A 12,532-nucleotide genomic window follows, 5' to 3' on the forward strand; every position below is an offset into this window, starting at 1 on the left:
GCCTCTCAGACAAAACATTGATCCCAGATAAATGCTCTCAGAACTCGCAGGTATATTTTTCGATCTCTCATAATGCTGACGTGACTGTATCGAGCTGCCAGACTCTGACACCATTCATCTTAGCAGCTTTTCTTTTAATTACTGCTCTCCCGTGGGATCCAGGCGGGTAGTTAAACAGAGAAATCAGCATTACAGCAATTATTGGCTCACAATGAAATGAATACAATCTTGTCATCTGTAATCATTGGGGGCGTCTATGCCTGGGAGAAAACAGCTTCTCCTTTCTGTTTCTCCGTGAGGGGAGGGGGATGTGTGGCACTGACTGAGTTTACCTATTCAGTGCTAAAGTGAGTCTCTTGTGAGTTATGAAAATAAAGCAGAGTTCCTGTGGAAATTATCTTTAGCAACAGTCACGTGGGGGTAAAGCACCTGCAAATACTGGTCAAAGTGGTGTTTGGAAATCTTTAAAGCTGTTGTAATCAGTATTTTTGATTGCGTGTCATGTGATAAAGGTTGCTCAAAGTGAAAAACCAACAGATATTTTTCATGCAAAGCCTGCAGTTTTCTTTAGCTCTCTGGAGCATTTTAGCATCTCTCAGCCTTGTTTTGGTTATAGACAACAACAAAAACAACTGTCACCATCACTGTTCTCATCAGCATCATTTCCAAACTCTGCAGGCAGCTGTTTTTAGCTAAAAAGCTCAGATAAACCCACTGCACGCTACCTATCTAGCATCAAACAGCAAACAGACAAAGTTAGCGACTAGTTGGTGACCACAGTGGAGCATTTAGCATTTAATGAGTCATGGACAAACAAAGGATAATGTAGATTTGTTAGTTTCTTCCAATAAAAATGATTGATGCGGATGTTCCTGGACTCAATAGGTCTGTGATATTTGGTTGCTTCTCTGCGTTTTCCATGGCAGGTTGTTTCATCTGTCATATCCTTCCTCCTGAGTTTATGCAAATAAGTGAAACTGGTTGGTCAACTTTCAAATCCGTGTGCTGTTTTATAGCCTTTATGTACACCGCAAACGTCAACTGATCCTGCTTTACATACAGTCCTACACATTCAGCCCCCGGTGCTTCTAAGCACTAATAGTTAAGTGATAATTAAGAGTCTTGCTCATGGGAACAATGGCAGTTCTGTTGCTTGTGAAACCGGGGGAACGATGATGTCTTAAAATTGCTTCCTTCGTCTAACCAGCAGTCCAAATCTCAGTCTGTTCATCTACTATCATAAGTGACAAAAAGTAGCAGCACATTGAGAATCAAGAACCTTGAACCAGCAAGTGTCAAACTTTTTTTGCTTTAAGAATGACTGAAATGATTGATCAATTATCAAAATAGCTGGCAATTACTTTTCTTAAACGGTGCAATTCTGGATAAATGGATAGTTGTTTGTTCGTCAAATTGCGACGCTGTGGGTTGACTCTCGGGTCGGAGCCCCCAGCGTTGCTATTTGGCGACCTGGGGTTGAGACAAACATCTATCTCTCCTATTGCTTGCTGCAGCTTTCAATCAACTAATCGATTAATTGTCTAATCATGTAGCTCATTGATAACATCATCACAAGTACAACGTGTAACACAGTCAAAGTCAGAGATTTAATGATATAGTTGTATCTCTATTCCTCCTGTAGGACTTCTTGGCTGATGTGTGTCTTCTTCCTCTGCAGCTACAGAGCGATCTGGACCAGGAGTACCAGGACAAGTTTCGGCGGCTACCCGTGGAGATCCAAGAGTTTGTTCAGGACAGCAGCAAGGCCAAGCTTAGCGACGACGGAGTCCACGGAAACCTCGTTGCCTCCTCGACAACGGAAAAGCTGAACCACAAGGCGTCGCAGTCAGAGGACGACACGGAGGAGGGCTCGTCGGAACGGGTCTACGACACGCCCCTTTAGAGATTTAACCTCGGCGCTTCTTTGCTTCACACTGGGACACTGATTGGTGGATGTGTTTGTGACCACAGATCTAGGATGAGACTGCCCCAACTTTGCTCCTAATTTTAACCAATGGGAGGATTAGATCAAATCTGAGCCTGAATTGGTGAGTAGAGGTCCTCTCTGCGTAGAGTGCAGTCTTGTCTGGAAAAAACGTTTCATGTAAATATTGACTTTTTGTGTATTTATATGTTCCCTTTATGTTGTCGTCTCTTTCGGTACGGCCACAGGACGTGTAACGAGGCACTAACTACTTGCAGGAAATAACTTACTTGAACTATTGCACAGAGAGAGTAGTTTCTTTTTATTATTTTTTATGATCATGATGTTGACAGTTGTGGTGGTCAGTGAGGTGTGTGGTGCCAAGGTGTTGAATTCACTTACAGTGGACATTGTCATTTAAGTGGAATCAACTCGTACTGTAAAGAAACCACTGCATATTCAGCCGTTGAAGCTTCCATCTTTATAAGATTTAGACTCACCCTTACGTATTTGCACTGAAGGCTCACGATGTAACTCTTTTACTTTAACCCAGAGGCACTGGTGGCTTGCTGGTTCTCGATTTTGTTCTCACAGAACTAAGCCTATGTGTTGCTGCTACTTTGTTTTAAAACCCGTCATTTTTTTTAACCATTTTTTGGTTTGTATGATATTTGGCATGGTAATATTATACAGTGCTCTGTCATTCTTTTTTTTTTTTTGGACTTTTTAACAAGTTTGCATCGTTTGTGGGCAATTCTGCCGAGAGAGGAAGTGAAGGGAAAGTGTGTTGTACAGTATCTGCATGTATTTGAACAACTGTAAATGTTACAGTGGCTCTGTAGCAAAGATGTTTATTAAATGTAAATCTATTTTCTCTGAAACATTTAAACTAAACCTGCAAAACAGTGTGGAACCCAGCGTGGCTCGATACGTCGCTGTGGAGCAAGCTGAGCGAGACTAAAACGAGTAACAACACACCCTTTTTTCAGTAGCTGGCTTAAGTTAACAGGTCACACATTGTATTCTTAACCTTTGTTCAATGAAAACCAGGATATTCAAACAGAAGAAGAGGATCCTGCTGTAGTTTTATAGAAGTGGCCTTCCTCTTAACTGGTTCATTATGTACCTACAGTTCCCCAGTACACTGAGCAGATGCCACAGGATATCAACCCACTGGCATTATTCTCAATATTCACCCCCAGCTGGTAGCCGTAGATTAAAGTGGGGAAATAGTTCAGTGAAACACACCCCAAACCCTCAGTTTAAACATTAACCATGATCTAATGAATAACTGGACTATTTTCTCTCAAGCTGTGCCCATTTGGTGACCACAAGGAAGTGTTTTTGACTTCCTAACTGTCCAGTGCCATTTTAACTCAACGGGTCATTTGATATCAAATCATATTTCAGCTGAAAAAATAAAATAAGTAAACAAAACGTTGAAAGTGAAGGATTACCTGACATGTAAGTACAAACTAACTTTTTAAAAAAAAAGACGATATTGATGTGAGAGTCCTGTGCCTTTGAATAGGTTTGCCTTGTTTGATGTTGAATGTGTGAAATTGCATCATTGTTTAAAAATTGCCATTATATTATATTCTATGAAGCTGTCTGATATTGAATAGGCCGTGTGCACTTTTTAAGTACAGTACCACTACTGAGTAATGCTTGTGATGAGCAGTATTTGACATGTGTCTCATAAGAAATGCGAGACATCCTTCTTTTTTTTTTTTTTTTTTTTGTCTTGAACCACTTTATTTACACCCCGTCCCTCCTCCTCCTCCTCCTCCTCCTCCTCCTCCTCATCAACTTACGTGTATGCACTCTGGAAATGTAAATGTATGTATGACCTAAAGGATAAAACATGAAGTTGATAAAAAAAAAAATATATAGTGTAAAGGGAAATTTGCCTGTAATTAAAATAAATGTGGCTATTATTGTACATTGCTGGCGTGGAGTTTTGTTTTGTTGTGTTTGTGTGTGTTTAAACTTTAATGTCTGTGTATGTGGTGTGTTTAAGTATTGCCGTTGTTCATACATTACATTTATTGTCTTTACTTTCTTAGCGTTTCCATCTCCCTCTTGTGTTGTCTCATCATTTTTATATACCCAGTCCTTAATTGCAGGTTGTGTTTATCATGTTTGCCTTCAAATGTGTCGCATGTCATCGTCTCGTCACGCTTTATTTTACCCGAAACAGAGATTTTAATGACAGTCTTTGTAACAAGGCAAAGGCTGATAATAATGGTGTGGAAAGATACAATAGAGGGAAGATGTGAAACGATGATTCAAACCCCAGCGTTGGAGAGTGTGTTTGGCAGCATCTGTGGGGCAAATGGGCATGAATGTATGTACTCTATGAATGTAGGTGACTGTGTGTGTACGGTATGTATGTCACGTTCTGGGGCTGGGGGGAGGAAGCAGGGGGGAACGCCTTGATGACCCACTTCCTATCATCTCCTAGGTAACAGTATCTTTGAAATAACCCCTAAGAAGAACGTGAATCTGAGCACTTACGTGGCCGAATAACTCATCAGCAGTTGGAAAACTGAAAAACTTTGTCCGAGTGAGAATATATACAGTATGTGCACTTACGTGTTTGTTGGCGTGTTTGTATCACACATCCTGCGCCTTGAAAAAGTCATTTTAATCACTTTAATTAGGCGCCGGACTGTGTGAACGCTGTGCACAGAATGTCTGCAGCGACTATTTTCCTCTGAGCGTGACCAGTGATAACACATTTTTAATCTTCAGCACATTTTCCAAACAAAGCCCGTTGCTCATTGTGTGAGTGCTGGTGGCATGTGCGTGTTGTTTTCTGTGTGTGTGTGTGTCCTTGCAGCTTGCATCCATGTGCTTCAGAGTGTGATTTTTCAGCTGTGAGGTGCTGCTGCTGCTGCTGGTGTGTGTGTGTGTGTGTGGGACAGCGTGTGTGTATGTGTGTTTTCCAGACTACATAAACACTGTGTCCTTCTCAGTCTCAGCTCCTCAGCAGAATCCCAACAGGCAACAGGAGATAAGACAAGCCCGGTCGCCCATAACAACCACTGTGACCATTCAGAGGCCTCCATGCATACCGGCAACTCGGAAGTGAGCTAATTAACCCCGAGTTCAGGACGGAAGGAGGGCGGCTTTTTAATAAGATTCTCTGGGTTATATAAACAGTGACGCCCTACCAAACTCCCAGGAATATTATCACCCTGCGTCTGTCCATCTGCTGCGGGTATGAGGAAGAGGAGGAGGTGTCCTGTAACTGGGCTTTAATGAGGCACACCAGGACAGCCGAAGAGGAGAGGACCACAGGGTGCTGCTTGGAAAGGTACAGTAAGCACACACATGCACATGCACAGATAGACACATGGAGCATGGAGATGCTGGAGTGCTACTTGAGAGGATCTTCACCGACTACTTCCAGTCCTTGGCCTTTAATCTAATCCTAGCCCTCTCCACTTAATCCTAAACCCACGACATAACTTTAAAGTAATGCTAACATTTAACCCCAGCACCTTAATCTATTCTCAATCCAAGTCTGATTGTAGCGCTAACATTATTATTCGTAAGACCGTGACCTAAAACCTTAAAATGTCCTCTTTAGAGGGATGAGGAAGAGGAACACATCTGTTTTAGACTATTTAGTCCTCCTATGCACAGAAATGCAGGATTTAGAAGGATTTTTTACATCAGTTTACCCGTCATTGGAGCTACGACTCACTGTGTGAAAACAGCTGTATCATTTCTTCAATGGCTCTAGAGAAACTCTCTTACGTCTGAGCAAATAACCTTGATGATGTCATCAGGGTTAATATGCCACGATGATGTAATCAGGGTTATTTTAAGTTGGTGTCGGAGACGGCACATTTTCAACACTATGCCTGTTACAAACTACAAAGAGTGAGTTTGAAAAACGCTGGCTTTGACGTGGCAGTGAGGCTGTACTAGAACACTGAGTTGCATTATGGGAATTGTAGGATCCATGGTTTTCAATACAACAAACTAAGTATCACTAAGATATTGCTGAATCTGCTGCATGTACTTTTACTATTCTTTTAAAATATTGTTTTTTGTCCCCTAACTTTATAGACAACCAATACTAAATTGTTGGAATAGCCCTTTAAAGGGTAACTCCACCATTTTTTTTCACATTACAGTGAGTTTACAGGTCTTGTGGAGGACTAACTGCACATGTGAGTAGTAGTTAAAAGCCTTTTGTGGCTCCAGAGGGAGCTGCATGTAATTGATAAATTGCCTCCAGTGATTTCACTGAGTGGCTCAGTTGCATTGTGGGTAATGTAGGCACCAGGTTTTGCAATGAAAAAGGCGATATCTCTGGATCTGCTGTAACGATTTTAATAATGTCTTTTCAAATTGTCCATAATGAGTCAAACAATGTTAAGGGTGCACCGTGCTAGACCAGTGGACTGCATTTCAAAACCTCGGCGCCTGCATTACCCACAAGGCAACTTAGCCACTGAGTGACATCACTGGGCGAAGTTTATCAGATAACAGGCAGCTTCCTCTGGAGATACAAAAGGCTTTATACTGCTTATTTATACAGGACTCCCCAAGACTTAACACAGGAGTTAGGCTTTGGTAGGGTTGCATTTAATTTCACTAGAGCTCCCCAAGGACCAGTCATCCCATTTTACAGGCACTTATATTTAATGTGTCCATCCTGCCAAAGAAAACACAACTTAATCCTTTAAAACTGACTTCATTTGAATTCATCTTAACATAATTCGGTTTATGAATTTAAAAAAAACCTCAAAATTTATTTCATAGAGAAAAAAAAACACCCTCTGTGCTCCATCCCTGTAATATGACTAACATCACATAAAGTGAGGACATTGAAAGAAATGACACAAAGAGTGTTGTAGTCAATTGATGTGGTGTGAGTCAGACACACACACACACACACGCACACACACTGTAGCCTCTGAATGAAAAAACAGCAGCATTACAGTGGCTGCACAAAGGGAGGAGGGGGGGAGGCGGCGGTGTTTGTCTGTATCAACGCATGGAGGCTACAGTAGTCAGCTGTTAAAGAGGAGCAGGGAGGATCTGGATCTGCTGGATGACTCACTCCCGTCAGCCACACTCATTCACTCGTTTTGCGCACACTCTCGTAACACACGCGCGCGCGCACTCTCGGGCACGCGCAGGCACGTTTGGAGGAGAGTGGTGTGTGTGTGGAGGCGGGAGGGCGAGGGGAAGGGGCGCGCGCGCTGGCTGTGCCGAAGAGGGGTTCCTCGTCGAAGGCGCATCAGGGCCGTTCATTCTCCACTGGAGGGCGAGTGGTACAAGAGCACCGGGACACTCAGTGACACAGAGCAGACAGTCGGAGGGAGACGGGATAGAGCAGCAGCAGCAGCAGCAGCAGCAGCAGCTGGAAGACACAGACAGACAGAGACACACAGAGAGAGAGAAAACCCCGCGACCCCCGGACCCTGCAAAGCATCATTTCTTTCCGCCGTTGGATTAAAACCCGCCCCGACCTGCTCCGAACACCGACAATCACGTAAGAAAACACACAGAAACGTCTCTCGTAGCTGCTAACGGAACCACCAGGAGTTATAGCCGTTTACCGACTGCTCCGTTCAACGCATGCTACCCTGTGTTGCATTCACGGCTCGCTGTTTGAGACAGGACCCTCCATTTATATATATATATATATATATATATATAAATAAAAAACTCCCATCACGCTAGCTTTTCAGACGCTTCCCTGTTAAATCCTCTCGCTGCTCGCATCACTCGGACATCACACATCCTCCCGTGTCTCTCACCCTCCTCACTCCGTCCCCTCTGTCACACACAGCTGGAGACAGTAGCCTCTGCTAGCTAGCTAACCAGACGCATTAAATACGGACCTCTTCTTATTTTTTTATTTTTTAAAAAGCTATTTGATATCGTATTTGTCGTCGCTTTGCTCGCAGCTGTGGCTACAACTCTCCCAGGTAAATACGACACGGCAGGGAGCCGCCGCGGCTTGAAAACTTGATGAAATGCGGGGGTTATTGGTGTTTCCAACGGCTGGGAGGCTAGCCAGCGGAGCTAGCTGTAGCGGGACAGATAAGAAGGCAGCCGGCCGATGACAGGCACACTGCACAACTGCACAGTGGCCATAAAAGTCAGCAGACATAGCATGGCTTTTTTTTTCCATGTCCCACATTTAAACATATATGTGTAACACGGTGGTTTTTTCCCCCATATTTACATCCTGTCGTCCAGCTAAAATAATCTTAATGTAATCTTAAATTAATCTGTTGAACTGGTGCATTCAAAGACTGCTGCTGCTTGCTGCTAGTCTGGATGAAGGGGAGCTGCAGCTGCCATGCATTGCATCCCAGACAGCAAGGTGTCCTCTCCTCTCTGTCAGGATGACCAGAAAGTGCCAGGTTCTGTTCAAAAGCGACTTCTTTGTGTCTTTTTCGGGTCTGTCTTCAACGTCGTGTCAACCTTTAACCCATGAGAAGCAAGATTTTAGAACGATATCAGATTTTTGTGTTGGATTTATCAGTATTTATGTTAATATTTGGTCTGTTATCGGTGCATACAGTCCACTAGGATCAAGTGAATGGGTGGAAAAGATTGTGAACATTAGATATCAGTGTTGATACCTTGACATTGACTCTAGGTTGAATCAATGTCAGCGTGCTGTCTGGGACTTCCCGTAATTTCTATTAAGGGGAAGGTGGATCTAAAGTGTCTTTATATTCGATGCCAGTACAGTGACAGCATCACTGAATTTGACATAGAGTCAGACGGCAGGTTTCTGTTTTCCAAACCTGTTTTATCACACACACCCAGAAGGTAGAGAGTGTTATTTGTTCAGGAATAACCTGTGGGTAACTCCGTAGGCTTATTTGCAGTGCAAACAGCCCATAATGTTTTATTTTGTTCGAGGTTTTCTTGTCTCGTCGGCCTTTTTAAAAAATGAATTGATGAGCAGGTGTAGATGGCGTCTTAACAAACTTGTTGCATCAGTTATTCCACCTGTTCACACCGACTTGCTCCGTCCACTTTTTGCAGAGGAACCCTCTTTGTGTAAAAATGCAGCACAGGTGTATTGCAGTGTTATTCGTCTGCTGTATCTAATCTCAGCAGGCTTTTCGGTCAGGGACGACACAGTGTGCCGGTGCCTATTATTGTGAAATTGCAAAAGGTTCTCCCCTGCCTTTCCTTCTAAAGTGTGTCCTCTGCTGCCCGGGAAAGATCATAACTATTATGTAAAGAAAAACAAATTCTGCTGTGGCGTATTGACACTGCCGCCTGAACGTTTCAGTGGTGATTACAGAGGCAAACATTACCCTCCCTCACACAATAACAATCCCGGACTGTGGAGCATTTTGATGAATAGAGGTGCACTAAGAAGCTTAAAGGCTAACTCAGGGTGTGCAGGTGTTTTATTATTTTCTTTTTTTTTTTTTTTTTGGACAACGTCATTCTGAGTGTTACATCTTTGGTGCACTCAGTGGTCATTGCCTTTGATAGAAATATTTGGTTCTTTGTGTTTATTTTGTAAGAGGATGGCTGCATAACTGGGGCTTTAAAGGTGATCCAGATTAGTTTTTAGAGATGAACCAATACCATTTTTTTCCTCCCGGATACCTGAACTCTGTGTATCGGTCATCAAGTACCAATCTGACACTAGTGCGGTACCTGAAGTTACATAAATTGCTTGCCATTTATGGATATTGACTACTTGTGCAGTAAAAAAAAAACCTGTCAAGTTGTATACAAGATGCTGTTGGGAAATATCATATTTCTAATAAATAGATTGCTGCATAGACTTGTGTACTCGCCAATACCAATTTCAGCTTTTCTGGCAGTATCAGAGGCATTACCAATGCTGGTGTTGGTATTTTGAGAAAACTACAAAAATTGTTTTTGTAAAAAACTGTGCTGCAGTCATGATTATCATCCACTAATATTAGTTTTAATGATTGGAGGAACAAAAATGACCTAAAACAACCATTCTTAGATTCTTAAATTGAATTTAATTTTGGTCTCGCTGATATATTATAATATTCTTTGTATAATTTGAAGATTGCGTGGCAAATTTTGATCCTCATGTAGCACTAAGAAATTACATATTGTCTTCAATCTTGCCAGTTTCCGCCATACTGTTACTACCACGTACACAGCGGGGCCTGGTTGCTATTTAGCTCTAAACTGAGTGAGATCACCCGAGCGTGTCCAGCCTGAAATGTATAGCATGTATGTGTGCTCTCTGCAATGCAGGCGGTGGGGTTGCGATTTAATTTACTGTTCAGAATTGGGTGTCCTGAAGCTACGTTGCAGTATTTTTTCCAATATCTTTGTGCATTTATTCAGACAGGATAACAATATCTTTGCTTTGAGTCCCAGAGAGGCTCACAACACATCTAGCTCTCAACTCTCTGATGAAAAGAAAGCATATTTTGCAGAAGGAAGGAAAGTAAAACAACGTCTCAAAGTCCTGCCACACACGAGCGTAGGATTTATTACAGTTTCAAGATTTTACAGAAGTGACTGCAGTGCAGCCATAGATTAGGTTGATTAGGCTGTGAACTGTGTCTGACGCACACATCGCCCACTGTTATCTTTTGGGATGCTTGTATTTCTATGGCAAGCTAGAATGTAGCTGTAGGGTTTGGTCCAAGTCAATGAAGTGAGAAAATGTCTTTTTCTCTGTTTGTGTGTTTTCACAGCGGCGTGCTTGCCAGCATCATATTGAATTGCTCAAAGGTTAGAGGTTTTTACTCTGCTGGGACTTAAGTTGGAATCAATCCCTGTGCCTGCCAGTTTACTGTACATCACGGCTGCTTGTTTTTCTTTGTCGAGGGCTGGCGATCTCCCTCACTCGTTTCCTCTCGCTATTTATTTTGCGCTGCTTCTTCTTATAATTACAAGGGTCTGGTCTTGATTAGCTTGGCTGTGTCCTGCTCCATCCCTGTGATAGGGCTATCAGGTTTTTATCGATGCACAGTTTTTCTTCGCACAGCAGCGGTTGGCGTTGCTGTCAGTCAACCCTCCTGGATGTTTTAAGGCCTCACAAAGAGACCTATGTATGTATGGAAGCGCAGACAGACAGCCAGACGGATTGATATGCCGACAGACAAGAAAGCCTGGCACTGCGACTGACAGGCCCTGTGTTGTGGTAGTGTGTTGAAAGCATGTTGGATCACAGCCCTCGACATGTCTGCCTTTATCGTTCAAGTCTGACAAGCTAAGGCTGTTGTGAAGCCGTTTGTCGATATTGTGATTTACTTGATGTTATCCTTGGCAGGGGAGTAGCGGGATGTGGTATGTGCTCACCTCTCAGTGCGGTTCGTCTCAGCTCCTGCCCTTCCTACTTTATAGCAGGGTTTTCGACCTCAGCCAAATAAGTCCAGATTCAGGCCTCTGTGATTTATGAAATTTTCTCCCCGTCTTACCGTATGTCCTTTTTTGTCTCTGCAGGCCAAGACATGAGCTTCTCCCGCTGAACGTTATTGATGCTGAACTGGTGAGTTTTGGCCGGTGGTCACTGCTGCAATGCACAATTCTTGTCATTTATGTTTCAGTCCCAGTCAGGTTTGGTCTAACAACAGCACTGCAGGCTAATGCCATCTGGTAGCAATTGATGAAAGGGCTCTGTTCCCAGAATTTAGCATAACCTCTTCAATATTAGTTTCTTCTTTCCAGAGCAACCAGTTCATGATTGCATATTAATAGCTTAGTGTGCATTAAGTCAATTGAATTATGTGTTTGCATAATGTACAGTATATGAAACATATGGTCTCATCCTGCCTGTAGGCCTACCTGACAAGTTATATCATCTGTCAGTGTTCAATCTAACATGCTTCTGAATGTATAAAAAACAACAACCACCAAGAGCCTGCAATCTAATATTTAGCACAGATATCCATCTGGCTATTATTTAGAGTTTTTGCTCCTCTGTCGTTGAGATCTCATTAGAGAAAACAGATGCTTTTTCCTTCAGTGTTCAACATCGCAAACAAGTTGCATCAAGAGCTGGAAACGATTGACATTTTATTGTATTTGCGCTGAATGATGGAAGCGAGAAGCCTAATTCTTTACCGTATCTTTCATACGTGACTGATGTGCGGCGCTCGCTGATCCACAGTCAGACATCAGTCATTGATAAGCAGGTTGCGTGGCTGCTGCTGTTGCTGCTGCTGCTACTGTGTGCTCCCTCACGCCAAGCTAGAAACTGTGATGGGGCTGAGAGGTGATTGCTCTCTATAATATGTTCTATATTAATGATGTAATCTGTATTAATAATGTGATGTGTAGTATGACGGCTGTCTGGCTGGGCTGTAATTAATTTTCAGAGGATTTAAGTTTTATTTTTATAGATGAGGGAGGTATACATTTTCATCATCCCTAAATGATATTGCTTCATTTTGAGAATGACAAATGTAGATGAATAGGACATTGCCAGTAAAATAGTATTGGGATGGAGCCATAGCTTTTTAAAACAGAGAAGTTTGTTTTCGAAAGGGAATGAAGGGTTGAATCCTACAAGTGGCCAATTTGAAATTTTTACAGTTGAACGAACGGTGATGTTATTTTTTATGAAAAGAAAAGCATTGATACTATGGCAAAAATAAGGCATATAAAGAG

The 12,532-nt window shown here is 42.5% G+C and overlaps 2 protein-coding genes across 12 annotated transcripts in view; both read left to right on the top strand.

The window, feature by feature from the left end:
* plcb1l (phospholipase C beta 1-like) overlaps positions 1-3,866 on the top strand; it is a 173,641-nt gene extending 169,775 nt beyond the window's left edge. For 9 of the 10 annotated variants that reach the window (XM_084378455.1, XM_084378458.1, XM_084378452.1 and 6 more), the window contains one exon: positions 1,679-3,866. In XM_084378455.1, the coding sequence (XP_084234581.1) occupies positions 1,679-1,903 (225 nt within the window). In that variant the 3' untranslated portion in view covers positions 1,904-3,866. The remainder of the gene's footprint in view (positions 1-1,678) is intronic. The other variant, XM_084378451.1, reaches the window with a different exon arrangement.
* Positions 3,867-7,123: 3,257 nt separating this feature from the next.
* plcb4b (phospholipase C, beta 4b) overlaps positions 7,124-12,532 on the top strand; it is a 69,024-nt gene continuing 63,615 nt past the window's right edge. For both annotated transcript variants that reach the window (XM_084377611.1, XM_084377612.1), the window contains exons 1-2: positions 7,124-7,439; positions 11,366-11,411. The gene's annotated coding sequence lies outside the window, so the exon portion shown is untranslated. The remainder of the gene's footprint in view (positions 7,440-11,365; positions 11,412-12,532) is intronic.

Source organism: Pagrus pagrus (assembly GCF_965226575.1).
Source record: "Pagrus pagrus genome assembly, chromosome: 16".
In the NCBI taxonomy this organism is placed as follows: Eukaryota; Metazoa; Chordata; class Actinopteri; order Spariformes; family Sparidae; genus Pagrus; species Pagrus pagrus.